This window comes from Batrachochytrium dendrobatidis (genome assembly GCF_000203795.2).
Source record: "Batrachochytrium dendrobatidis JAM81 unplaced genomic scaffold BATDEscaffold_11, whole genome shotgun sequence".
NCBI lineage: Eukaryota > Fungi > Chytridiomycota > Chytridiomycetes > Rhizophydiales > Batrachochytrium > Batrachochytrium dendrobatidis.
The window spans coordinates 515,130-543,003 of NW_006281109.1; the positions used below are offsets into that span (position 1 = coordinate 515,130).

Here is a 27,874-nt window from a genome sequence, read left to right on the forward strand (position 1 = left end):
AATATGGAGACTATTGATCAAGGTACCTCAAATAACTGGTACATGCCTGTACTAAATCCCTCTTACAGCTATGTTTTATTCATGGATTATCTGGCAATGTAGATCTTGTCAGCCATTTCTATTATCTACCAGCGTTTACGCTGGGTTTCCTTTCATCTACTATGCATGCTTGACTATACTGTAAAATGGATATACAAAATATACTGATAACTATGTAATTGGTGGGTTTGATATATTTTGGAATAATTAGACAGTGCCAAAAACTCGCCCATCTCACCACTATTGTCGGATCAATTACAGTCCATCTCATTGGAAGAACCCTCTATACAAAAACTCGCTGGGAATGCTCAAATCGACAATGCAGAAACATTTGCAGCATCTGCCTTGAATCTCTGCTCCTCTGCAGTCACAAGCAATAATTCAGACAATGAACTTTTTGATGTCGACCCTTTTGCTGCTGCTGCCGATGAGATTGGGATCGACAGAGTACTTTATAATGCGTTACATGATCCAAAACAGCGGTTATTTATGTTGAAGCTTGAATTAGATTGTGAAAACTTTGTGTCTTCATCCAGGCAAGTTTTTTGTAAATATCGGCTTATTGTATAGCCCAAATATATTGTCAGGTTTGAACTGGCTGGACTATAGATAATTGATATTATTGAGAGCCAAGACCATTCTCGTGCAAGCCTCATTTTATAAACTTTGTCTAATTATTGAATCTTATTAAATACAGCTCTGATATGTCAAGAACAATGGAGTATCCTAGTTTAAACTCGTTCCGTCGACTGATTGTTCATCGTGTTGGAGAACTATTCGGACTTGAAAGATACGTTGATACTCGTCGCCAAGCTATTATTCTTTCTCTAACTGCTGACACAAAACTGTAAGGCATTTTTACAATTATGAGATGTACTTTTGAATTTTTGATGTTGCTTATAAATGGCTTTAAATAACTTTTATTTTTTCTACAGTCCAAGTATTCGACTACGGGATATTTCTTACGAGCAAGTACAAGATCATGGGGATACTGGCGAGCAATCTAACCCATCGATTCAGATCATACCGCGCCATTCAAATATTCGAACACTCCAAAAGAAGCCAGAATCAAAGCAAGTTCGAAAATCAATCAATCCGCATTCACATGAAGAAACTAATGACGACTCAAAGCAAACATCCTTTCCATTTGCAAAGGCTGAAGCATTATCAATTAAAGAACGTGAAGCATTATATCAAGAGGCTCGAGCTAGAATTTTTGACGAAACAGAATCAAGTGATTTAGAAGCGACAACCAGTGACACATCCCAATCACGGCCAACCCCAAAGTACCAGGAACGCCAGTTCAATCCGCGACCTCCACGCCATATACAGATTCGCCCAGCATGGACACCGCCCCATCCAATATTACTAGGGCCATATTTTGGCCCCACTGTTCCTGTAATGCCAATGTACCGACCACCTCATCATAGTAACCCTATTTCTTTTCAGAACCAGCAGTTACCTCCGCACCAACGTGTTCAGCATATGCCTCAGCCAATCCCAGCTGATCAACGCTATCTTAGATATCCAGCGAACGGAACCCCCAGCATTCAGTACCCTTACTATAATGATTATTCTGGAATTCAATCCACATCTACTGATGGCTCTGTATATTATGTCAATCATGGACCCATGTTGGCTTCTACGACATACCCCATTAACACCGAGGTAAATGGAGCATTCTATGAACCTGGCCGTGTTGCGCAACCATTACATGGATACCATGTACGACCTTATATAAACGCTGGCTCTTCGTCCAATACACATATAAACTCTGCATCTTCTGGAAATCTTAAAAACAACAACACATCGACGAATATTCATTTTCCAGTACAGCTTTCATCCCACCCACCAGTAACAGCTCCCCAACAAAGTGATATACAGAATAGCCAGTTTAAACACACTCAGGAAAAGTCCAATTTGGATAATCTTCAATAAACACTCCACACGTTTTGTATATCTAAAACATTGTTCGTAGCATTCTTGCACAAAATTTAACAAGTGTAGGAACACGTCTATTCCGTATTGTCTCAAGTTGCACATTTTTTGTATAGGATTGTAAATGTGCAAAATTCTAAAAATAACGAGTTAAATGCCAAGATATCATATAGGTGCTTAAAAATAAAGCAATCAACATTGCCTACCTGATTGAAACGTGTGCGTACAAGACTGTTTCTTGTAAAAAGATAGACTTGAGCTTCCATATCAAGCTCTAGAGATCGCTGGTTCATATTTGATGAACCAATGGTAGTAACATACGGACTTTGTGGATCTGCATGTTGATACATCCACAAGCCTTTTGCGTGCCAAGTCCAATCTGCTCGGTAAAATTCAAAAATTCGTACCAAAGCCCATTTGTTGCGTTTGGAAAACTCCTGACCAAAAAGCCACTCGAGATAGCTATATGCAGCCGGAACAAATTTTGAAATGCCTCGAGAATTAAAGAATCCATTTGCCTGGATAAAATGCATGTAAGCAAGATTGATGATAGTATAGTCAATTTTCAAACATAAAACATTTGGAATAAATACATACTTGAGGTGAAGAGCATAGTACTTCAATATCAGACTTGGATTGGTATAAAACATCGCGATATACACTGGGAAAATTAAGATAACCACTTGCAATCGATATATGATAGTCTGGAGCCTCACGCGCAAGGCTTAAAGCACATAGCATCGCCTTTTGGTCGTATCGAATTCCAACACATCCAAGTTGTAGTGCTGGGGCAGCAAAAGTACAACCATCTGAATCCGTCAAATTGTCTTTGAAAATAGTATTAAACTGATTTCTAAAAATCTGGGTTTTTTTTAGCCAGACTGCTGAAAAAGACTCGAGAGTGTTGTGAACTCGATCAAGATACTCCTTGCGGGATTCGGAGATTTTTAAAGAAGCTTCACTTAAATTAGCGAGAGTTTGGATAAGCTCGGTAAAATATAATGCCATGTCTCCAGCCTTTCGAAACAAAACATATCTATCCTGTCGATTTGTAAAGTAGTCCTTACTAATATTGGCACTATTGATTTAATAGGGTTAGGAATCTGTATATTCAAAGTATCACAGGCGGTTTTCAAAAATAGTGTGTAGATATAGCATATTGGTGCATTATTACAACAATTAAATTGAATTTGTAATCTTTTGTTTAAAATGTAGTACTAATTGTGATGTGTCTAAACAATACACATTTGTAAATTGATTCAACTTACCCACTAATCAAAACATCGTCATCAAATACATATGCCTTGATGTGTTGTAAACCAAAAATCTCATTGAATCGTTGTGGTACAATCCCCATCCATTTCCGTTTTGCTGCAGGTGACTTGTACAAGGAGATCTGTACTTGATTAGGATAGAGATCGCGCAATGGCTCGAGTAAATTAACTGTGCTCTTGCCATTACCTTCTATTCGGCTTCCTCGAAAATAGTCAACCAATACAATCAAACGAAGCTGAGAATTGGATTGTAAAGCCATGCGTAATTCTTCAATCTTGAATAATTCCACAAGATTCATGATATTTAAAAACAAGATTAGTCAGCATCAGAGTTCAAGTCAAGAGAATAATTGAATGCAGTTGAATAAACTCAGGCATGCGTTCAATATGTGCTCACTAAATCAGTCTCAGTTGTGCCAATATAAAGAGAGGCCAAGACAATTCTACTGCGGGCAGTTTCGATACCTTTCTATGTAAAGTCAACAAAATGCCAATAAACCGGGCAGTTAATAGTTGGAAACAGCCAAATCACAATGAATAAAAGTAATTGGTCCTACTTTCAAAGCTTCTCTAAACTGAGCTGGCTCATTAATAATATCAATAAAATCATGACTAACGGGAAACAATGGCAAGCAACTTGCTATGTCTGTAACCATTTATATCCAATTACAACTGTATTCACGTAAAATGAAGTACCAAGAAAAGGGCCAAAATTCACAATCGACCAGTCTTGTGAAATGATTGGTCTAAATTTACTGGATATTATCTGAGCAAATGTTCAAAGCAGTTTCAGCACATCTTTGATACTTGTCCAAACTTCAATTCTTTTTTACAAATACTCTGTGATGGTCATGTATAGTAGCATTCCCAATACGTTCAATCTTTGTTCTCTTGGACTAGATCGCAAACGTATCTGTCTTTAAAATGCAGCAAATGAGTTTGAAAAAATCAAAATAGTCAACCCCAATATATGAATTACAATCAATAAATCTGGTGGTCGTGCAATGTATGATTACAAAAAGTGGAACAAATGGTTGATTATTATTCATTTCAAAGCAAGATACAAGTGATTCAATTTACGCGAATATGGCTATAGCATTTAAAAAATCAAAACTTGATAAAACTACGCTGATTACCAAATCCAACAATCAAAATATTGTTGCAAGCATCAAACTCAATACAACATTCATGTAATTATAACTCACTGCTGTAATTTGGCAACAAAAAAGTCGATTGATACGCTCAAGAAACTTAAATGCCAGAAACTCGAACAGTTTCAATTTTAATAAACTGATCCTGGACTAAACTATAGTTTAGTGTCAAATTGTTGGCAGGTGCACTGCAGTGTTTGTAGTTTGCTCAGTCATCAACACCCGCAGTATCAATAGTTTAGATTGTCTGCGAATGTAGCATTGAACTGCTTTATTAAAATAAACCCTTTGACCCAATTGAAATACTCGACAAGATTATCAATTCAAAAACAGTAACCACGTTTGACTTGCAGAGCTGATACTGATAACAGCTAAATCCATCAACCCATATTGATACTTGAACAAGTAATGCTGTTTGAACACATCCTGTAATCAACCAAGGCTGTATCACGACTTGCTTAAATCTAGTCAACTGAGTCATGGCATATCCTTCAACCAATCAGATCTGAACAACGTACATGATCCATCAGCAATATATGAATAAAGTGGTATGGATTGCATGATGCAACCACTTGTCATGTCAATGCATATTAAATACTAGATCAGTGGCCTATAGTTTGAAAATCAGTGATGGGATCGCATACTTTGAAATGGTACTACCATGATGATATCTACACGATTGAGTTGAAAATAAACGGTAATAAAACAACACCAGATCCATATCCACACGATAGAGTTGAAAGTAAACAACACCAAATGGACACTTGATACAATCGAGATGATCACATCAACAACATGGACAAGATTTGAACACGAGACAAGTGATACAAGTTACACAAGTGATAATACAGTCAATGCAGTCAATACAAGTGACATGTGTGATATAATCAATCCAAGTGAAACAGTTTATTACCAAGACATTACATTTGACTTGTTCGTGAGCAATAACACGCAATGCAAATGACATCCATATCCACGTGACTCGGCGCGTTGGGTTGATTTTAAATTTCTGCGCCTTCAAACGTGCAGAAACTATATTGATATCAACGTTATATTCTGGGCAATAGCCGCACCATCTTCCACTGCAGGAAAGCTCAAGGAACTGTATTCTGCTATATAGAAGGTAATATATTGTAGTATCCGTTATATATGACCTGATTGAATCGAATTCCTTGGTTTGGACAATAGATTGGTGTTTTTATTTGATAGAATCTTGCAGTTTGGTATTGAAAAATCAGTATATATGGTGATGCAATGAGCATTAAGAAGTGTTTGTGTATATCATTTACCGATCTAGCAATTATTAGCATACAGTTATTTGTTATCCGTAACCAACGTAACAGACGACATGCAAACCCTAGACTGTGTCGGGTTGAGTCCCAATAAGATCATCCCATATGGATACAATCCACGTCGGTTGTTTGGTATGATATCAATGGATGACTTTGTCCAAATACAATATGGACTGCTATATAAACCATAGTGGGCAGTTGATTAGAATACTGCTGTAAAACAGTCATGGTTTTGATGATTCTAATCCTTTTTATTGTATATCAATCGACTGGCTTTGGATTGTCATGGCGAATTTACGAATATTGTCATGACAAACCTACAAATATTGTCATGACGAACCTACACATATTGTCATGACGAACCTACTCATATCGTCATGGTGAATCCATTTCATATCGTCGTGCAGATCGAATCTATCAAGGCCGTTGCTACTGCAATCTTACTATCAGTTATATATATTTGATAAATTCCAACAATGGGTCGTAAACCTTCTCCGACAAAAACAACAGGTCCTTTTAGTGGTTCGATATCGACACCAATGGGAACCACTCAACACAAATCACAGACTCCGACATCGAATGCAATGCGTTCACAACCTCAGACCCAAACTCGACCTTCTTCAAATGTGTCGGGCCCAACTCCACAAATACCGTAAGTGATTGTTTTATGGTAGACTATCTATATACGATCAAGTATACACTATGCAGTAGAATGTCAAGTACACGAAGCGACCAGATTGTCACTGAATCTTGTCAAACAATATTGATTTTAATTGGCATGTATTGGATTAGGAAAGCAACCAAAGCAAATGCATGGAGTGCAGGACCTCCAGTGATGGCAGTGTCAGACTCAATGACGCCTGCAGTATCAGTTGCAGCAGCAAAGACAAATGGATCTCGCACAAACTCGACACAGAAAAGTCCATCCGCCAAAATGAGCGCAAAAGAACGAGCACTCAACGCAGTGCTGCAACTTGTGGTAAGTGACGATAGTGTCCAATGGTGTTTGTCGAGAGTGGAACTGCAGAGATATGTGAATATTTACTGATTGAATCTGCAATGAACAGGGCGTAAAGACTCTGGTGACCACATTAGATGGAAGTGAGGTTGAGGGTATCTGCCACACTGTAGATCCAGTTGATTTGTCAGTCAGTCTACGACAAGCGAGAAAACGGGTGCTTCATAGCAAAGGAACAGGTCGAGCCATTGCACAACTCAACATTCGTGGAGCAGATGTGGTATCGATTACAGCAGCCTCGTTTGAGACAGCTCGTCCACCACGGACCAAAGTGTCTCATCACTTTAAAACAGATACGGCGATATCGGGTGGAGCAGGTGAGCATCGCTACCGTAATCTGACCAAATGGACATCAGATAATGCCAATGAACAAAGCATGACAGGTTTAGAAGGTGAGATGAGTCAGTGATGGATATCGATCAGTTGTATTGGTTGACAATGTTTGGTAATGAACTGACTGTTAATTGGTAGATGTGCCAAAGTCAGGAACTTGGGACCAGTTTGCTACGAATAAACGACTGTTTGGTGTAACCACTGATTTTGATGAACACATGTATACCACGGTAGTAGACAAGAGTTTGCCAGGATTTTCTAAGCGAGAGGCCGAAGCAGCACGTATTGCAGCCGAGATTGAACGAGTAAGTGGACGAGTCGGAACTATGAATCGCTTTGATTACGCGTGGCATATTTTGTTGTTGTTGTTGGATAATGTTGTTGTTGGGTTCAATGTTGAATAATGTTGTTGTTGTTGAGTTCAATGTTCTGGTAAATTGTCATTGAAATTGACTTGTTTGACTTGTTGTTCAACTGTTTGTAGGCACCAACTCGTAATCTACATGTGGCAGAAGAACGCGGATTTTGTCCAACTGATAGCACAATGGATGAAGAAGACAGGTGTGTCAATCAATATTAGTACACAAATACATCAAGTGTACTGTTGGTTATGCATACAGATCAGCTAATATCAACTGCACCGATATAGGTATTCATCTGTTTTGAGAAATGTAACCCAAGGCAATAGGAAACCTACAAATACATCGTGGCGGTCAACTGTCGCACCAGCATCAACACACAAACAGTCTACAGTCGGAGCCACATTTGCCAGTATTGCTGAAAAGAATGCACCACAGTCTACAGCTGGAACTGGAACTACATTTGCCAGTATTGTTGAAAAGAATGCACGACATAGTCATGCACCACAATCTACGCCAGATCCTACAGTGACAGTACAAAAACTATTTTCAGAGTTTGCTGGAGGTGAGCGAAAACAATGGCAGGTTCGAAGAGAGCAAATTCATCGAACCAAACAAGGCGGGCTTTTGGACGATCTTAAAAAGTTTGGAAACAGTTTCAAACTGCAAACACCAATGCCTGAAGATATCAAATGCATTCTACATATGGATGCCAAGAAAGAGTCGAACAACATAGAACAGTCGCAACTCTTGCAAGACAAATCAAACAAATCAGACAAACCGGAAACCAGCAGTGACCGTGCCAGTTGTAAAACCAACAATCGTAATGCTGCGTCGGATGCACATACTAAAAATGCAACATCAGGTACGCCATCAAATGACATCAAAAAGAATCCATCGACACAAAATGCATTGGTGTCTCAGAAAAACACAGCAGATGTCAAGGCAAATGTAGAATCTGTCAAGCATTTGGCAGTATCCAAATCAGAACCTAATCCTGTCGTATCAGATACCACGTCGAATACACCACACGATAGTCAAAGTAATCCAAGTGCATCATTAGCCACGACTTGCAAGACAAATGCTGAAACCAAGCTCAATACACACCCTACTGCATGCGTCACTGGATCAGCCAAGCCTGATGTGACTGCATCAGCACAATCGAATGTAAAGGTTCCAAAGCAACCACTGTCAAGTTGTGCCAACAGTCACACGCCAACTCCAAAAACAGTCGTGTCAGCCAGTTTAAAACCACAATCCACACAGACCAGTGCATCAACAAAGGAACCAAAGAGTGAAACGGGTTTGCCAAGAAAGCAATCAATATCACAAGAATCAGTGTCTGAGAATGCACGATTGTCCAAGGATGAAGATATAAGCGACAAAGTATCAACAGTGTCAGAGACTCCGTCCAATGGCACCAGTATGACGTCGACATCCAAATCTACATTCAAGTTTAATGTATCGGCCTCTGAATTTACGCCAACAACAGTATCTAATGCAAAGCCACCAGCAGTGTCTGGTGTAAAACCAACATCAGATCCAAAGGTAAGCGTGTCGGAACGTAATGGGACATTTGTCTATCTGAATGCATATAGCACGTTACTGACATGGCGAGTCTGATGGAATCAGAATTTTAATTATCCCAACAGACGTGGCGGAAAGTCAAACGGGACACCCAATGCACGGATGCATACCAAGCCATATCAAGGAAAGCCATATCAGAAATATGCTCCATGTATGTTGAGTGATTTGAATTGGAATGTAAAGTGTATATATTCTGATGCTATTTGGCTGTATTATTAGCTGGGCATTATGATGCTCATCAGATAGGTGGTGAGTTTTATTCTGGAGCAGGTCCATATCCACCACAGCCTCAGTATGATCCAATGGTCAGTGCTATTTTGTATGGTGTTGATTGTTTGAGATTCAAGTATACTGATATTTGTGTTGATTGTTTGAATGGCATCGCACATTTGAAATGTTATTTGGGATGACTTTGTGATTGGATACCAGTATATGCCACATGGTGTCATGTATAATCCATCAATGGTTCATCCAGGAATGCCAGCACCAGCAATGATGTATGGAATGCATCCTCAATATGGGTTTATGCCAGGAATGCACCCAGCCGGTAAGTTGATATCAGTGATATGAACAGTTTGTGGTGAATGGTTAATGTTTGAAGTGACCACGAGCGCTGGTTAGCGTGTTGACTAATACAATGATTTGATAAACTTTCAGGAGCAGTGATGGGATATTCTCATCAGCCACCAATGCCGCCTATGGGCTGGGTTTCGAGTCCTGGCGAAGCAGTGCAGTATGGCGCGCCAGTCATGATAGTTGGCGGTACAATGCCGTCAGACATGGCAGGTGTACCGAACACGACAGGTGGTGGACCCAGTTCGGGTAGTGTAGAGTATCCTACATATGAGCAGCATCAGATGATGATGCAAGGCCACGCACCTCAGATGTATATGCAATCACCCTATGTTCAATATGGTATACAAGATCCGCAGAATACGCAGCTACCACCAACATCGCCGAGTGCACAACAGGCCACGCCGTATATTGTAGCTGTACAAGCAACCTCACCACAAGGATCTCAGTGATGGCTGTTGTACTGAATATTTTGTCAGGTTGTGAAGAATGTGATGAGTTGCTGTTTCAAGATTTGTCGAGATGTATGCTGTATTATGATACAGATGAGGCAGAATAAAGTGTGAATCCACTATGTGTTGTGTTTTCTAAATGTAACCACTGATGCGATTGATTTATTTTTGACTGGCTGGATGAATAGAAAATACTAAACTGGTATGTGCATGACCAATAGTATAATTGAAATAATCATGACACACGTCGAGATATTACCAGTTGGTTGAATACACATTTGTTTTCGAGTCAATGGCATGCAACGTGGATGAGTTGGTAAAGATCTGAAATAGTAATTAGGGTTTTGTTTGTGTTGGTCTTGAATTGTCAGATTTACAATTTTGAATTCAAAAATAAACTCGAGACTTTACAGTTGAATACTATTTGACACTAATAAATTGACTGTATTATGGACAGTTTATTCATGTCAAAGTCTTGTTACTCGATTGCAGAATTCTTGTTGGTTATTTTGCAAACTTGAATTGGTGAATTTAAAGCAATTTGTATTTGATTTTCAACTTTTAAAAACTGTCGGAGTGATTTGATCAGTTATTAGGATCTAGCCTAGCATTGATACATCCATATACGCTAGAGATGGCTACCACAACTCAAAAATCAAAAAGCGAGATGAGCGAGATAGAACTGCAGGCCTTGGAAGAGGCCGAGTTCCAGACTGGCCCACTTTCAATCCTCACACAGGTTGGAAATGGCCATTGCTTAACGATTCGCTTTCTGATATATCTACTGGATTATTTATAAGCATATATTTTCAGATGATATGCAACTACATGATATATGATTGAATCAGTCTGGCCTACTCACATGGCTTAATGGGTTATAATGGAATCTAGGCAGTCAAGAATAGCTCGCAAGTGCTGGTGGTCTGTCGGTATGATCATATTGTGGATAACAACTTGCCATTGTGTTTTCTGTGCTGATGTATTTGTAGTCAATACACCAAAGCTGTCGGATGGTAGCATTGATATGTTTGTCAGATGGATGTGATACTCATGTAATTGTGTTATGATTAGAAACAATCGCAAGCTATTGGCCCGAGTCAAAGCTTTGTAAGTGCCCGTCTTGGCATAATATGCATCTATTATACACATATATACTTGGTTGTTTCAGTAGACTGAGTCCATGTTTTCATGTCCAACTAACATTGATTCTACTTGGATAACAGCGATCGGCATTGTAATATGGTGTTGGAGAATGTGAAGGAGGTCAGTGTATACTCATCACAATGTTGATTTAATGTATCAGATACGAATATGTAGAGATTACCCAAACTAATTCTACTGTATTGAATATAGATGTGGACAGGTATATATTTTAGATGAGCAATTCTCAATGGACATTGTTATACAGTTGCATGGCATATATTTGCTAACAGGTGTATTTATCGAATAGAAACTCCACAAACCGGAAAAGGAATCAAAAAGGCAAAGCCAGTGAACAAGGATCGTTTCATTTCCAAAATGTTTTTACGAGGAGATTCAGGTATATACTGAATTTGACCAACGTCTGTCGGTCGTTTCAAAACACGAGTCTATTTATCCATATAATGCCATATTCTAGTACTCATATTTTATTATTTGTACTTTGAAAATCTTGATAGTTATTCTGGTGTTGAGAAACATTGTTTAATGTAGCAGCAAACGAATATCACAGAATGAACTATTTTGTATTCACTCTTGTGCATACTTTGCCTTGTCATCTATTTTCTCAAACTGCCACTTCCATGAAGCATTGTACAGGAATGGACGCATATCGAAACGGTTATCATCTGCAGAATAGCTGGACATGTGATAGGCTGGTGGCATAATGGTTGCCTTGTGCCGGTTGATGGAGTAGAAAAAAAACATGCGCTTGACTTTTGCAGCAATCTACTCGACGAGATTGATATTGAATTGACATCATTTGGGATATTTAGTGTTGGCAAATATAAATATTGAAATGTGCATTAGCTTTTCTAAACGCCTTTCAGATATCAATCAACTGGTATATGCTGTATACCTCTGTTGGAGAAAACATGCTACCCCAATCGTGAAGAAGTCGCTGGAACATTGAAACAGGTCCCATTTTTGATATTTTGCGAAGCGTACCAAATACTGACAGATCTTTGTATGACATTCCCATATCATCCTGCAAGATTCAACAAAAAAGCGTCAGCACACTTTAGCCGACGATGCATACAGGAAATGCAAGCACCAAATATAGCCTACACGAATGTATTCCATCCATCAATGAAAACATACCTCATCTGTTTGAACGTGTTGCAAAGTAATGGGTTCAAGCTCTGCAGTAGGAGGTGCACTGACAAATTCGCTCAAAATATCCAATTCAGGCACTGATTCTGCCATGTGCTTGACAAACTCGACAAGATCGACTTTACTGATACCACCAAGTGGATTCAAATCCGCGCTCGAGCAATCATATTTGGTCAAATAGCCCCTTAGCCTGTATCCACACTCCAAAGTAAGTTATCAAACGCTTGGATCGATGTACCATCGACATCCACCGATTAAATTGCATTGGAAAATAAAAGTTTGATGCCTACATTTCATCCACATTAGCACTGCCAAGAACAAGTAGAGATGACCGACGATCACGAGTCCATGGAAGCAACTGTGCAAATAGATACGCTATCACCATTCTCAAACGAGCCTGGATGTTTTGAAGAGCAATGTTTTCTCGCACTGAACCTCCATGTACATGAAACTTGGGTGATGTGCCTGTTGCTAGTTGAAATATGCCCATAATAGCATCCACACCTGCATCAATATTGATGGACAGATGCCAACTTATACGTGCCCATGGTATTTTGAATAGATTGTTAATACAATTATCCAGCACCATCTGCACAATACAACAAATTTGTTGGAATACCTGCCAATACGCTTGGCTAAAATAGCAGCCCGGTCTCGTGTAGCATTACTTGAATTGATCGTTCCCATATAGCATGTGTGCAACAGTAATCTGGATGCAATTCAAAACCAGTTAACATTATAGCGTTCATTGCTGGCCAATATCAACAGTCAATATGGCATGTTTACATACCCACAGATCTTGGATGGCGACATGCTGCTTGTATCAATACTGGCACCCACAATGGCTTCAAGATCTTGAATCACCTTTTTATCTAAATCATGGTATTATTTCAAAATATCTGGCCATATGTGGCTAACAACACCATTGACTATCAAAACATACCTGAACAATCAAGACGTGCATGAACAAGCTCGCACATGGAAAACACTATCAAAGCAGACGAGCAGCTATCAATACCACCACTAAGTGGAAGAAAATAGCCGCCTGACTGTGTTCGACGCAAATAGTCCCAAAGCCAACACGCAGGACCAAGCCGGATTTCTTCAGACGGGCTATGATATTTTACAGAGCATGGTTGAGCAAGCGACTTTCCATTAAAAATCGACTCGCTTGTCAGACACACGTCTAGATGAACGACTGGAAAGTGCTCCTTGATCGATGCAGCTTGCAAAGAGCGGCTAACCAGCCCAGATCTGTATGCACGCACATCATCAAGATCCACCGTTGCTGTGATCACCTCCTAATAACCAATTAAAACCAGAACTTTTAATTTCAACATGCAACTATTCTACAACGCCATACAGCTACGCACCACTTCCGCCAATGAAAATTGAGCACCTTGTGCAACAACATCGCCGTTCAGCACAATCAAAGGACATCCATCATAGTATACACGCTCTCCATCGCATCCTTTCTGATTTGAGTACAGATAGATACCCCCGCACTTTTCAGTAGCACTTTTGATGAGCTGTACACGTTGTTCAAGTTTACAAAACTCATGATGACTTGCACTGCCGTTTGTAAATATTTCAACACCATCCAAAGACATTTGCACATGTGGACTGTGTCAAAGTGCATGATCAGCACCACTGTTTAGATTAAATGTCTTGTCACAAAATATTGTACTGCATTATAACTCAGTAGACCTACCTATGCGGTGTAAACAGTTCCTCGCATATCTCTGTGCCAATTACTGCACTAGATTGCAATGTTACGTGTAAAATAGGCCAGTAAATGGAGTGTCAGCAACAAATACATGGCGAATGTATCAATCTCGGTTTAAACTAGTGCAAAAAATACAAACTCTGAAAATGCCACAACTCCATCTCCAAATGGAGCACTCGTTTGTCCGTTGAGTTTTGAAATGATCTTGGGAAGGCACAGTTGATCAAGTTTTTTATATTCAGACCATGGCGTGAACCATCGTATTTCTCGGTAGTTGCCGTCATTTGCCATGAACATCTTTGGACGGATCATCACAATAGTGTGGTCACGAAATATAACCCTGCAATTGTATAGAATACCTCGCTGCATTACTGGCCTATATGTGCCAATTAAAGATTCATTTGAATCATATATATAATGGCGCAGCACGAATATTAACAACAGTCAATATAGTTTAAAACCCAATTATATTTTCATCATTAGTTTCATGAGCATCACCAACACAAAGATATATTGTACTCCAGATCCTATGCAATAGGAATAAAATCTACTCACATGCCAACATCACAAGTAATTCCAACATTCTGTGGGTTTTCCAATAATTTAGCAAGCACCTCCCATGAGTGCTGGTGTGTATCAGCTATCAAGTTGAATCGTTTATTTAATTGACAAGATATCAGTGTTGAATGATTCCAAGACAAACATGATGCATTTATAAAGTGGAGTGATTTGGCGACAATCAAGTGCCATATAATAGCTAAAGTTACAGTAATCAACTGCATTCATGTACATGTATAATCCCACCTTCAAGAAAGTGATCGTTGCATCCATAGCCAGGAATCTCGAGTTCGGGACCAAGACGATAACAGGCACCAGCGGCTTTGGCCTGATCAATGCTTTCTTGAATTCTAGTATAGTTTCCTGAAAAATCAAGAGCCCACTGGTTCAGTGAACATGTTGCTAATGTAATGTATGCAGGCATAGTAACACTGATGGTTTTTTGGGTTTAATGCAATACACTTGTTCCAGATAAAGTGTTGATGCGATTTCTTGATAAAATTATTGTCACGTTGATTAGTGACAGTTGATTTGCATGAATTAGTCAAGTATAGAGCAATAAAAACCATCAGATTTGGCTATATCAACAAGTACTATTATGATATGGGTCAAAATGCATCACTCAATCGACTGGTTTAACCTACAACGGTGTCAGTCTCGATTATACTCTTTTTACTAGTGGTTTCTTTAATACTCGGTGAATTCAAGACAATCCTGATGGTGATAATTCTGTCCACTTATACTGAGTGGTTTGATGTCTTGTAAAATTAGGCTTGTATCTTGTAAAATTAGCATGTACGGTTGTGGTTTTCATTGTCAGTTGGTGTAATCAAACAATCTGCCATCAAATTCACAATGCTGATATCAATATCTCGACTCTACACAATTTGGAGTTGACTCGAGAAATTTACAATAGATGGCTGGATCAAATTAGCTTCCATTTATAAAATGTACCGGATTGAATTATTGTTCAACTTTTTTGCCATTCCAAATCTTGACAATTATTATATCACAATTGAACATTTTTAACTTTATTGATGGATAATTCAAACCAAAGACAAACGATACAAGAGACTTCATCTTCACTCGATAAAATATGCCAGATTCGACGAATGATACTTAGGATCAAAATGCAGAATGCGCCAGTTTCTCAGTCACAGAGTAAAACTCATATATTAGAGGTACAATAGTCAAGTAATATGATGTCTGCTAAATCAAGGATTGTAGACTATTATATCAAGTGCATGTGTTGATAAAACTAGTTTATTTTAATATATAAAATACCTACAGACGCTGAAAGACAAAAAGGTCAAGCTAACAAAAGATCCACCAAAGGCTTTTTATCTCGCGTCTAAAATAACGAATTTATCTACCAAATCTGACTGCAGCAAAGCTAATGTAAATCTGTTTTCTAATAATGCACCAGCTTTAAAGCAGCGAGAACTATCTCGACGCACCAATTTAAGATTAAAGTTTTCATGCTTTAAGAGCATTGACTCTGAAAAACCGTTTATTCCCCACTTGACGCCTTTTACCATAGCGCCTCGGCTACTATCTACATTAGAAGACAATCCATACAGAAAACGACTTCAGCGGGAAATTGACGAAGCATTTCAAGATATTATATCTAGTGCAATATGTTTAAAAAAATAGCAGCATTTTGACTGAAATAAGAGATTCATTGCAAAGGTATTTCACTCCAAAATAAAGAAAAACAGTGCCAATTTGGTTGCTGGTGATTGAAATTTCAACTAAATAGATTAGTTTTTTTCGTTTATAGTGGGTTTTCTTGGGATGACATTGCCTTGCAGCGAAAATATCCCTGACATTCTTTTGGAGCTAGGCTGCTCAACATAACTTGACATGCGTTTATCGGGAGTACCAGAGATTCCATCTGAATTACGTTGATTTTTCTCAAATTCTTTTCGTAAATATGCCAAACCGACCAACCAACGAGCACGATCCTGCAAATCTTTTGCCAAAAAGTACTAGTAACAATAAAATAAACCGAGGTAAATATTGGTGGACATTCTAACCATTTGTCACAAGTTTGATCACCAACTCTTCTCTCAAAAAACCTACTCTTGGCGCTACTGTTTGAAGCTTGATAATGTCCTGACAAGAAGTGTCAACTTGAGGCCGGCATGTTTTGTGGCAAATCATTTTGCAAGCTAGTTCAAACAGTTAGTAAGAAAGCAATAAACATACATCATCAAAACACCTTCATACCAGTACACTCCATTCCATGATTTTTAGTATCCCAAAGTGCTTCATGACAGATGGAGCAATCCGTAGGTTTATAATATTGCCTATTTGTGAAAAAGTGACCCATTGAATCTGCTATTTTGTTTATCTTGCGCATTTTTTGCAATAAGGCGTCCATTTTGTCGCGATCTCCTGAATTTAGAATCTCCAATCCCTCTATAATTAAAGTTAGTTGATTGTACCAAATCATAATGAAGACCCGCTTGATAATTAAACCAGAAAATGCACCTTTAATTTTTGCAATAATACGATCCGTTGTTACTAGCTCAACCTCGACATCCTTGGATTCCTTTTGCTTTTTGCGTGGATCAACCTGGGCCAATTTATGAAGAGCGTCTCTTTTCTTGGTCTCATCCTCCAGTTGTGCTTCAAACTCCTTTCGGAGAGCAAACAATTCGTCCGATTGCTTCTGATTACCATACTCTGAAACAATTGATGCATTTTCCAAAGACTTTTCAAATATTTGTTGGTGAAAAATTGTACCGCAAAGAAAATGTGGGTTGAGTGAAAAATAAACAAGTGAAATACCTCTTTTGACGACGACATGCTTTCACTGATGACTTCCACACCTTTGTTTACAGCCGGAGTAAGCTTTTCCAGTTCACCTTTTAGAGCTCTTAAACGCTTGTTAGAAGAGTCAATTTGACTAATAACTGTGACTTTTTGGGCATCTGTGGTAACACTAAGAATTTTTTCGGCAGCCTGTTGCATTTTCTCTTCAAGTTGAATATCGATTTGTATTTTTTGAATACGATGCTGTATTTCAAAGGTTTCCTATTGGCAAAAATAAAATGGTTGGTTTAATCAAATACGCTACAATACTGGGACTTTACTAATGTAAATCAAATTCAAAGCCATTAAACAAGCATAATTGGCACTAACCGTTTCTGGGTTTGTAGATCCATCTGAAGACCAAGCTTGTATCTTGAAAATCAGATCTATATCTCGCCCATTTGCATGAATCACTTCATTTTGAGACACGGCTTTGGCAAGAAAGATGTCCGAACTATTCCAAAAGCGTGTATTATGCAAGTGCTATCAGTAAACAACCTATTTTCTTAAAAAAATGAGTAGAATAGTTGTATTAAACTCAAACTTACGTTATATCTATTAGTTCTATTCCAGGAAGTACATCTACATCTTGATCGCGTTCATACATAAATATTTTCAAATTTCGAACAACCGCATATTGCAGTTTCCATCCTTTTTTAACCTTGCCGCCTTTTGGAACCTTGAGCCATCCTTGAAGAATCTCGGCAGGGTTAAAGAAATCAAGTGCTACGTAATAACAAAACCGCGGTGAGTATATATCCAAAATACTATACTATTCAAAAAACACTAATTGACATACTTGTAAGCTCTGATATCTTTGCGCCTAAAGGCGTCTGTAGTTTTAATGAGGATGATAGCGAATCCATGCTCTGGCTACTTTGCTTACGTCGGTGATCTGCATCTTTAGTATTCTTGGCATCATCATCAATATCCTGTAGTTTCTGAGTAGTACGATCGACATTGAGATCCACGCCATCGCGAGATCCTTTGAAAAATATTCCTCGCAACTTAAATCGGGAATGCGACTTTTCATCGACACGCAATCTAGTATCTGTAGAAAGCTGGATTTCTCGTTCCTTTTCATCGGCTGCTTCTAGTTTGTATTTAAGAGCTTCGCAGGCGCTTTCTAATTCACTAATTCGGAAATGAAGCTGCTGCTCTCTATCGATCCCAGCCTCCAGTTCGACTCCAATATCACAGAGTCGCTTATTAGCCACCTTCAAAAGCTTGTCTGTCTGCGTGCGTATTTCAGTTTCCCGTTTTGCATCCTCTTCAAGCTCGTGAACCCATCTGTTCATTGTGGCGTGAGAATCCTCCAACTGATATCCCTTTTCACGCTCCGCTGCAAGCTTTTCCTCGAGATTTTTGAATTCTGCTCGAAGCTGCATAATGGTACTATGATGCTCTGTTATTGTATTGTCATGCTCTTGAGTGATTACATCAATTCGAGAGCGGAGACGTTCTGACTCTTGAACTAGTTGAGTGTTGAGCAGCTGAAGTACATTTCGTTGTGAATCGATATTGATGCGTGATTTTAGCTCAATCGAGCAAGTGGATTCGAGCTCTGAGATCTTGAGTTGGAGTTTTTCGTTGGATTGAAGACTGTTTTGAAGCTCTAATGATACAATGCTAAGTTCTGTGCGAACTGAGTCATTTGATTGATGAAGTCCAGTGTTAATTTCTTCAAGAGATTTGATTTGTTTTTGCAGTAAAGAAATTTGAGCTGACATTGCTGCAGAGTTGAATACTGTCGCGCCAGCCTGAGCGTACGCATTTTTTCTTGCATCTTCTAAAGTAATTATATATCGACTTCTCTCGTGTACAGAGCCCTGCAGCTCCTTGAAAGATCGTTGCGTTTCAGCATGTGATTGAACTTCTGATGCGTACTTTGTTTTAATATCAGTATATTCAATTTCCAGCAATGCCTTGTTTTTTGTAAGTTGGGATAGTTCATCAGCAGCTTTGGTACGTGCTGTTGTCTGCTGAGATAACTGTGCTCGAAGTCCATCAATTTCCTGAGTGGCAGTTGCTTTGCTGGTACTTTGTAACTCATGAGCTATACTTCTTAACTCGGCCTCTCTGAGCTGCGATTCTTCAAGTTGCGACTTTTGACTATCTACTTCTATTTGAAAAAAAGCATTTTGTTTTTCAAGATCTGCAATGCGTGCGTTGGAAGTTTGAGTTTTCTCCATTTCCAATTCTAGCGTTCCTTTTAGGGATGTAATCATATTTGACTGGCGCAAGACTTCTTGCTCAAGCAGGCTAATTTTATACTCTAAAGAGTGAACTGTGGCTATTGCTGAATCAACCTGCTTGGCCAATTCTTCCGAATTAACGACGGCATCCTGCTTCAATTGTCGTTCTTCCTTTAAAGCCTCGGCTAATCTAGAAACTTCTTTATCAAGAGCCAACTTTTCTTTGGAGAGTTCAAGAATGCTAACTTCGCGCTTTACTGCTTGAGCTTTCTCATCCTTTAGTGATATGGTCAGAGTGGAAATATCACGCTCCAACTTTTTACGAATTTCTGTGAGCTCCTGTGTATCAGCGTTATTCCGGGTTTCTCGCTCAAGAGACTCTCGAAGCTGACCAATTCTTTCTTCTAGTTCAGAACGATCGTGGGCATCACGATCATGTACTAGCTTCAACTGCTTGAACTCGGCCTCAAGGCGGTGCCTTTCTTTTTCAATAATACCAAGCGTGTTTTGAAGCTCAGCTCGCTGGGCAACATCTCTAGCTTGAGCAGCTCGTAAACTAGCAAGCTCGTCCTCTGACTGTTTCTTGCTTGTTGATAATGCCAATGATTTTTGAGCCTCTTTATCCAGTTGCTCTTTAAGCGCATCGTAAGCTGCATTGTTTACAGTAAAATTTGAAGCGCCAGTGCTATAAGCCTTTTCTTTAATTGAAAGTAAAGAATTTGATCCGCTATTTGCTGTTTGAGGGTCTAATCCTGGCCATGAAATGAGCGCTGTTGCGTTTTTTACGTAGGTATAGCCTACGAAAGCCAAATTCTGTCCTGAAAACTCACGATTTCGGGCCAGAGTTTTTTTTGCAAACTTTTTGCTTTCATTCTCTTCATCTTCGAAATAGCGAGTATCTTCTGGACCACTTAGCTCTGGTACAAATGGTGCAGTACCTGATTTATAATATAAAGAGGTAGTATATTTAAATGATTGACCAGCACAAACTTTCAAGTGTAAAGGATAGAAAATATAATCAACACGACTTACTGTCACGTAGATCTGACCACGGAATACCAGCAAACCACGGATGACTCTTGATCTCGTCAATACCATTTTTCCCCAGCCTTTCCTCGGATGCACAGATCAATCTGATTTAAAAAGTCAGTTACTATATAAATCAAACTGTCGTTTTAAATAAGCATAGGCATACCCTTGAATAAAATTTTTACATGTGTCTGAAATCTCAATGTCATCAGGAAATGCAAAGTATTTCTAATAAATCAAAAACATTAAAACATAAACTGTAAAAAATACCAAAGATTATTATCAAATACCTTGTGGTTCATGATTTTTCCGTATGTTTCGACCAGTGACTCTGAATAGAACGGAACCTCGTCAAAAAGCAATTCGTATAAAATGACACCTAATAAACCACAAAATAAAAAGGTTAGATTAGTCATTATCAATAACAAAACACTTTGTCAAAATACCTAGTGACCACCTATTATTAGCAAATGCAGTATCAAAAATATGTTAGCCGGGTATATTATCACCAACAACACCATTGCGCTGTATAAAACAAGGTATATCTGTATAATCAAAGCAAGCATACCAATCAACGCTTTGGTTATAATTTGCATTTCCTTCGTGAGCTTGCAAAATTTCTGGAGAAATATAATCTGTTTGCAGAATAAAGTTGCAACATGCTCATGTTAGAATATGCTTGATAGTACAAATACAGATTAGCGTTACAAACCTGGCGTTCCAACAGTTTCATGCGATGTAACCCGTGCTGCGTCACTTAGTCGAATGCAAGATCCAAAATCTGCCAACTTGATATGACCGGCAGAGTCAATCAAGCAGTTCTCAGGTTTCACATCGCTTGTTTTGGAAAGGATATAAGCATTACAGGTAAATATATATATATTTAAAAATTCAAAACCAAATGCAGTCAAAAAGCACAGTTTAGTTTCTTACCGATGTATGTAACTGTATTTATGCAAAACTTCCAAAGCCAAAATCATTTCGGCAATATAAAATCTGGCCTCATTTTCTTCCATGGATGTTTCTTTGTTGTTTAACAAAGAGCGCAAGCTTCCACCAGAAACATACTCCATTACAAGATAAAGATTGTCTTCGTCTTGAAATGCAGCATAGAGAGTGGTGATCCATTTTGATTGTTCAGAAAACACCAATGCATTTCGCTCTTCCATAAAAAAGGCCGCCTAAAACATGAATTCAGAGGTAAATACTAGCAGCGCATAAATGGAGATACTACTTAAAAGATGACTAGAGAACGAATTCACACATACTTCTCTTCGTGTCAAAAGGTCCGACTTTTTAAGAATCTTCATGGCATATACTTTTGAGTCTTTCTTGGCGCGAACCAAGCATACACGACCCACCGCACCAGTTGCAAGAGTCTTGATGGTCTCAAAGTCGCGCGTGTTAACTCGCAATGTCTGCAGCTTAGGAACCAATTGATCATCTAAACGTATAAGATGCAGTACAGGTTCATGCCATAACAAAGAATATTCTGCATGTCAATAACAAGTTGAATGCAATGCATCAGGATGCTAGTGAAACCTTACACTGTCGAATGAAGCCCGAGATTTGCTCGCTAGTATTGTTTGCAGACTTGCAGTCAGTGTATACAGCAAGAAATGCATCCAAAAGTACTTCCAAAGACAACGAAGGCTGGTTGTTTTCTGTAGATATATACTGAGATAATTGGTCCAGTCGACCATGAATGGACATTGAGAAGTCGCTAGGGGTCGAAGCCATGACCAGGCTTTGTTAACTATTTGTCGAGTGAATTTACAAAATTGCTGGAATTTGAGGGGAAATTCAGAAACTTGCAATGAATTGATATTATCGAATTCTAACAGAATTGAATTCTAAAAGTATTGAATTCTAACAGAATTGAATTTTAATAATACTAAATTCTAACAATATAAACAAGTCTTGTAAACTTCAATTCACAACTTGTTGATTATTATTTAAAAAAATCAAATTATTGAATCAAAATTCAACTTGTTCAATTCTTTTGATTATGGCTGGTCGTAGGAAACTCGGGACTCTTGGAAAACAGATAATGCGAATCGCTCAACAGTATCAAGATCAGGTCTGTAAAGACGGTGGAAACACAAGGACAAAGTGGGATTTGGATTTGATATTGGACTACGCTCTTCAGTCAAATCCCCCACTTCGACGGAAACCACAAAAAACTCTGATGGACGCCTGTGAGCAAGGTTGGATAAATGTTCACAGTACACTTTGTATTACTGAAATAGTTGTAGGATTTATTTTGGTATTGCTGTCTTGACTGATTGCATTTTATATTTTATTTGCATGCTTGAAATCTAAACAGCTGTTGCAGTCCTGCAGCATATAGAAAATCAAAATGAAGAAAACAATAGCGAATCGTCAATGGAATATGAGCAAGACGTTCCGCTTATAGATTTTCAGGTATGTGCTCCAGTCACATTGCTATAGTCGGATAACGATTGCAAGTTGAACAGTTTTGAAAAAATTCTGCAGATTGGCTAACTTGTGATTATGCAGGATTTAAACAGTATGAACCGATCAGTGATTGATATTTATCAAAAGCAATCAGCATTGGCTGCTACTGAGTTGGCTGAACTCGTCGAGGCTGAAACTGTGACTTTTAAAGATGTAACACCAGTTAAATCAAAACTCAGTACTACTCTTGTGAGTACACCTGATTCATTACCGATATCTGACATACAGATTGGCTCTGTTACAGACAGTAAAAAAGATGCAAAGTCCTCTAAACGAAAGCAGAAAGCATCTGGCATTTCAGATACAAAAAAGGCTAAAGTATCAAGTGAGTATACCATTACAATTCTTGTCTAAACGTACTTGAATTGTGCTAATGTCGACTGTTTTACAAGTGGATACAAAATGGGTTATTCCAAAAAATAGACTATCCGATTTGGGTGGAATTGAGCAGATTGTGCAGGTATAGATGCGCTGTTTTTAAACTGCAAGCCGATCGAGTTTCTTTGAACAATAACTGATTCTATATGTAAATGTAGGAGCTTAATCATTTGGTCTGCATGCCGCTTGGTCATCCTGAAATATATCGCCATCTTGGTGTGGATCTACCTCGGGGAATATTACTTCATGGACCTCCTGGATGTGGTAAAACAATGTTGGCTAGAGCAATTGCTGGTGTAAGTGGATAGTTTTGATTTAAACTATGTCGAGTGTACTGTTGGTATTAGTTGACTAGTTTTGTTTTGAATAGACTTATTTTATGTGTTGTAGAAACTGAATTTTTGTTTAATGAAACATGTGTATTTAGGAAGCTGGCGTACCCTTCATCTCCATTGCAGCACCTGTTATAGTTTCTGGAATGTCTGGCGAGTCTGAAAAAAAGATTCGCGAGGTTTTTGAAGAAGCCAAATCATTAGCACCCTGTATTCTTTTTATTGACGAGATAGATGCCATTACTCCCAAGCGAGAAACTGCTCAGCGCGAAATGGAGAGACGTATTGTTGCTCAACTATTGACATCCATGGACAGTCTTTCACCACAGGATACATCTTTTGATGGTAGTTTAGATGTTCAAACGGATGATTACAAGCATGTTATGATCATTGGTGCTACGAATCGGCCAGACTCGATTGATCCAGCTCTTCGTCGTGCAGGACGCTTTGATCGTGAAATATGCATGGCTGTTCCTGACGAAAATGCTCGCATGCATATTTTGCAAAAATTGGCCAAGAAAATGCGATTAGATGGTGGGTTTGACTTTCGAGATCTTGCGCGCAAGACTCCAGGATATGTTGGCGCCGATTTGAATTCACTTACAGCTGAAGCGGGAATGATTGCAATTGATCGTATCATCAACTCTCTTTCGTATAAACTGCACGACCAATCAGATCAAATGGATATAACAATGAACACTCCTCTTGATGATACTGAAAAAACCCTCTACATGTCTCGCTTTTTGATTTCGCATCCCGAGCCCATGAAACAAGAAGAGCTTGACTTGCTAAGTATTACTTTTGCAGATTTTTTGGAGGCTTTGAAAAAAGTACAGCCTTCTTCTAAACGTGAAGGATTTGCAACAGTGCCAGATGTTAGTTGGGATGATATTGGTTCGCTTGCCAATGTACGCGATGAACTCCGCATGGCGGTAGTTGAACCAATTCGACATCCAGAATATTTTGCTAAAGTCGGGATTACGTCGTCTATGGGAGTACTTCTTTATGGGCCACCTGGATGTGGAAAAACATTGCTAGCCAAGGCAGTAGCAAACGAGTCTCATTGTAATTTTATTTCTATCAAAGGACCCGAGCTTCTTAACAAGGTAATATACACTGTGATTGGAATTCTGTTTCCTCTTTGCACCATCACAGTACTACATACTTAAACTTTTAAATGCAGTATGTAGGTGAGAGTGAGCGCGCTGTTCGAACTGTGTTTGCTCGTGCGCAAGCATCAAGCCCGTGTGTGATTTTTTTTGATGAACTCGATGCACTATGTCCATCCCGTTCTAACGATGCAGAAGTAATGATTTTTTATAATTGCTGTTCTTTATCTTTTGTTTAATGGTATCAACTGCAGTGCTGATTATTATTCATATTTAGTCTCAATCGGCTTCTAGACTTGTAAATACATTGCTCACAGAGATGGATGGTATGCAAGGGCGTAAACAAGTGTTTGTGATTGCAGCTACCAACCGACCAGATATGATAGATCCTGCTATGATGCGTCCTGGACGACTTGACAAAACTCTATACGTGGACTTGCCGAATGCATCCGAGCGGTATGAGATTCTCAAAACCCTAACACGAAAAACCCCGCTGTCTCCATTGCTAGATTTACAAACAGTCTCCAATGACGCTCGATGTGAAGGTCTTAGTGGTGCTGATTTGGCATCCCTTGTACGCGAAGCTGCTGTATCGGCCTTGCGTGATACATTTTACACTCACGGCATGCCTTCTTCAAAACCGTTTGTTTCATCAGCCAGTAGCGATATATTAGTTAATCTTGATCATTTTTGCACTGCGTTTTCAAAGGTCACTCCTTCTGTTCATAAAAAGGTACGGTTTTATGTTTATTAGTATCGCTTTTCACCACTACACAAATATAATTGCTGATATCGGATTTGTTTGTAGGATTTGAAGAGATATGAGCTACTGAAAGTCAAATTTGGAACAGGGTCGCTCCATACTACAGCAAATACACCTACTTTAGGAAGTGGATAATTACTGTCAATCTTTGGAGTTGCTCGATGATTTCCCACAAGAACCATTCAACACATTTCAACTAAACCAAATCTGACTCGACTTTTATGTCTAGCTGTCACTACTATGTTTAAAATATTTCAACTGTTTTACTATAGTAGTAGATGTATACTGTGAATACCTATTTGCAATGCTTGATCAAAAGAGAAACCAGTCCTGATTAGCTTGGGCAGTTTTAAACCTTTACAATATAATTTAAAATGATTGAAAGTGGATTGCTTATCAGTAGTTCACCAAGAGCACTAGATAGTATCGTTTTTAGCAATTTTAGATATCAAAAACAACACGATCCAGTGTTTTTATATCACTGACGAACAATGTATAATTTTTAAAATTCCAAGATATACAACCGCCGCTCATCATGGAATATTCAAATGCCTATGTAAGCTACCAAAAAACAGTATTTATTTTGGCATCACCCGTAGTGTATGTACGAGCCACATTGCCACGGTTAATAGTGTCAAAGACCCACTTTGATGAGCAGCAGCAAGAGGAATAGGAACAAGATAAATCAGTGTAGTGATTCCAAGTGTCACCTGCATCACGGCAACACCAAGCAATGCATTTATAGCAATCAACGAAGCTTTTGGAAGACGGATACGACGAGAGGCGATCCAAAGAGCAACAACCGTTGTAGCTGTTGTACAACCCAAAACACGATGGTTGAATTGAACGGCCGAAGGATTTTCAAGCATGTTACGAATCCATGAAATGGGTGCAACGTTACGATCTGATTTTGTGGAAAGCGTCCAGTATTCTTCTGGAATCAACCCGTTTCCCATAAATGGGAATTCGTTGTGAATAAGACCTGCATCAAGACCTGCAACCAATCCACCAGAAAGAGCTGTTAAAAATACAAGACCTGCAGTGACTGTTGCATATTTGCGAAACTTTTGTAGCGGAATCAGTGACTGAGCTGCCTATTTCATACGCACATTTAAAATGTAAGAAGCCATGTTATATGTAAACCCAAGTCAACAGCAAGCCAGCTATAACAAGCGGGGCTATCTAAATATGAAATCCCGACAATCACTGATCAAATAAGATGGCATACCTTTTGAGCATAACTCAATGCACGCATACGATTTGCACTGAGAATTTCCATACCAGTCATAAACATGATGGAATAAATGGCAAATGCAGATCCCAAATGTGCGCAAAGCCAATAATGACTGACGCGAGGTACTGTATGAGGGGTTTCAAGAAGAGTATCCGAAAGACCACTTTTAACCATGTACCAACCCAGCAATCCTTGAAGCCCAATCAAAGTAGCCACAATAAATGAGCGTGCCTTGATTGAAGGGGTCATGTATCCTTTATATGCAAAATAGACACCAGGCAGAACAAAGGAAAGCCCGATAAAGCGGCCTAACATCCGATGAGCCCATTCCATGAAAAAGATAAATTTGAACTCGGTCAAAGTAATTCTATGGTTCATTCTGTAAAAAAATAGTAGTTAGTAGGCGGTGGTATATTTCAATGCATCTCAAAATAAATCCATACATGAGCACACAACAGTCGCAAATCAAGATATTACATTTTAAACTCTGGAAACTGCTTGTACTTTTCAAACTCGGCCTCCCACTCGCTTTCAGACTGAGGTGGATACATTCCCTTGATCAGATTCCATTCGACGATAGATAACCCACTCTCTGTTAATCGCGTAAGACCACCAACACTGACAATCCCAAACACAAGGGCACCAGAAAACAAATACCAATATCCGACAATGGGTCGGCTAATTCCTGGAAACTCGGACTTTTTTTGACCGCTGTGATTATGTTGTTTGCTATCGTGCTGATCTTCGGTACTGTTACTTCCAGCCGAGGTAGTGTATGTATTTTTTTGCATGCATGCAGCATTTGTACTTGTGGGTTGAGGAGATAGCGATACCTCTGACGTAGTGAAAGCATGCTGAGCAGACCCACCAGCGAATGAAGCGATTGTATGCCGACTCAACAGCGATCCGACATTAGAACCAGTAAAGAC

General features: G+C 38.9%; 8 protein-coding genes across 8 annotated transcripts; 3 read left to right on the forward strand and 5 right to left on the reverse strand.

Moving 5' to 3' along the window:
• Window positions 1-1,829: 1,829 nt before the first annotated feature.
• Window positions 1,830-3,918, reverse strand: BATDEDRAFT_90813 (CDP-diacylglycerol--glycerol-3-phosphate 3-phosphatidyltransferase). Its single transcript, XM_006681215.1, has 6 exons — window positions 3,809-3,918; window positions 3,649-3,720; window positions 3,246-3,526; window positions 2,575-3,055; window positions 2,184-2,495; window positions 1,830-2,113 (listed from the first exon to the last, which is right to left on the reverse strand). The coding sequence occupies exons 1-6, from the start codon at window positions 3,905-3,907 to the stop codon at window positions 2,000-2,002; spliced, it is 1,359 nt and encodes a 452-aa protein (XP_006681278.1). The 5' UTR covers window positions 3,908-3,918; the 3' UTR covers window positions 1,830-1,999.
• A 6,732-nt stretch (window positions 3,919-10,650) lies between these two features.
• On the forward strand, window positions 10,651-11,567 carry BATDEDRAFT_91018 (uncharacterized protein; the record flags this gene model as incomplete). Its single annotated transcript, XM_006681154.1, has 6 exons — window positions 10,651-10,755; window positions 10,908-10,945; window positions 11,088-11,123; window positions 11,240-11,279; window positions 11,370-11,379; window positions 11,467-11,567. 6 exons carry the CDS (start codon window positions 10,651-10,653, stop codon window positions 11,565-11,567), a joined length of 330 nt encoding a protein of 109 aa, XP_006681217.1.
• A 69-nt stretch (window positions 11,568-11,636) lies between these two features.
• On the reverse strand, window positions 11,637-15,034 carry BATDEDRAFT_17496 (uncharacterized protein; the record flags this gene model as incomplete). The annotated part of the gene is made up of 12 exons (XM_006680958.1): window positions 11,637-11,942; window positions 12,073-12,201; window positions 12,315-12,516; window positions 12,617-12,859; window positions 12,946-13,035; window positions 13,117-13,198; window positions 13,270-13,627; window positions 13,700-13,949; window positions 14,038-14,085; window positions 14,192-14,428; window positions 14,608-14,692; window positions 14,857-15,034. 12 exons carry the CDS (start codon window positions 15,032-15,034, stop codon window positions 11,745-11,747), a joined length of 2,100 nt encoding a protein of 699 aa, XP_006681021.1. The 3' UTR covers window positions 11,637-11,744.
• A 706-nt stretch (window positions 15,035-15,740) lies between these two features.
• BATDEDRAFT_91019 (uncharacterized protein) lies at window positions 15,741-16,263 on the forward strand (the record flags this gene model as incomplete). Its single annotated transcript, XM_006681155.1, has 2 exons — window positions 15,741-15,791; window positions 15,901-16,263. 2 exons carry the CDS (start codon window positions 15,741-15,743, stop codon window positions 16,261-16,263), a joined length of 414 nt encoding a protein of 137 aa, XP_006681218.1.
• A 9-nt stretch (window positions 16,264-16,272) lies between these two features.
• Window positions 16,273-17,245, reverse strand: BATDEDRAFT_35782 (uncharacterized protein). The gene is made up of 4 exons (XM_006681092.1): window positions 17,104-17,245; window positions 16,840-17,031; window positions 16,693-16,781; window positions 16,273-16,598 (listed from the first exon to the last, which is right to left on the reverse strand). Exons 2-4 carry the CDS (start codon window positions 16,991-16,993, stop codon window positions 16,371-16,373), a joined length of 471 nt encoding a protein of 156 aa, XP_006681155.1. The 5' UTR covers window positions 16,994-17,031; window positions 17,104-17,245; the 3' UTR covers window positions 16,273-16,370.
• A 3,244-nt stretch (window positions 17,246-20,489) lies between these two features.
• BATDEDRAFT_13242 (uncharacterized protein) lies at window positions 20,490-22,048 on the reverse strand (the record flags this gene model as incomplete). The annotated part of the gene is made up of 7 exons (XM_006680922.1): window positions 20,490-20,560; window positions 20,646-20,755; window positions 20,904-21,030; window positions 21,188-21,286; window positions 21,364-21,488; window positions 21,585-21,832; window positions 21,920-22,048. Coding segments are annotated over 7 exons (909 nt in total), but the record flags the coding sequence as incomplete, so codon positions are not given.
• Window positions 22,049-23,502: 1,454 nt separating this feature from the next.
• On the forward strand, window positions 23,503-25,702 carry BATDEDRAFT_13267 (uncharacterized protein; the record flags this gene model as incomplete). Its single annotated transcript, XM_006680925.1, has 5 exons — window positions 23,503-23,589; window positions 23,666-23,803; window positions 23,935-24,945; window positions 25,023-25,145; window positions 25,226-25,702. 5 exons carry the CDS (start codon window positions 23,503-23,505, stop codon window positions 25,700-25,702), a joined length of 1,836 nt encoding a protein of 611 aa, XP_006680988.1.
• A 587-nt stretch (window positions 25,703-26,289) lies between these two features.
• Window positions 26,290-27,736, reverse strand: BATDEDRAFT_13244 (uncharacterized protein; the record flags this gene model as incomplete). The annotated part of the gene is made up of 3 exons (XM_006680923.1): window positions 26,290-26,805; window positions 26,940-27,324; window positions 27,423-27,736. 3 exons carry the CDS (start codon window positions 27,734-27,736, stop codon window positions 26,290-26,292), a joined length of 1,215 nt encoding a protein of 404 aa, XP_006680986.1.
• Window positions 27,737-27,874: the final 138 nt, after the last annotated feature.

What these genes read in the sequence shown, in the direction of transcription:
- BATDEDRAFT_90813 (XM_006681215.1), bottom strand. Translation starts at nt 3,907, where the DNA reads ATGGTTACAGACATAGCAAGTTGCTTGCCATTGTTTCCCGTTAGTCAT. An exon ending in GACGATGTTTTGATTAGTGG is followed by an intron (nt 3,056 to 3,245) that starts GTAAGTTGAATC and finishes TTAAATCAATAG; the next exon opens with TGCCAATATTAGTAAGGACT. An exon ending in TACTATGCTCTTCACCTCAA is followed by an intron (nt 2,496 to 2,574) that starts GTATGTATTTAT and finishes CATTTTATCCAG; the next exon opens with GCAAATGGATTCTTTAATTC.
- BATDEDRAFT_35782 (XM_006681092.1), bottom strand. Translation starts at nt 16,993, where the DNA reads ATGGACGCCTTATTGCAAAAAATGCGCAAGATAAACAAAATAGCAGAT. An exon ending in TCATGGAATGGAGTGTACTG is followed by an intron (nt 16,782 to 16,839) that starts GTATGAAGGTGT and finishes TGTTTGAACTAG; the next exon opens with CTTGCAAAATGATTTGCCAC. An exon ending in TTCAAACAGTAGCGCCAAGA is followed by an intron (nt 16,599 to 16,692) that starts GTAGGTTTTTTG and finishes TATTGTTACTAG; the next exon opens with TACTTTTTGGCAAAAGATTT.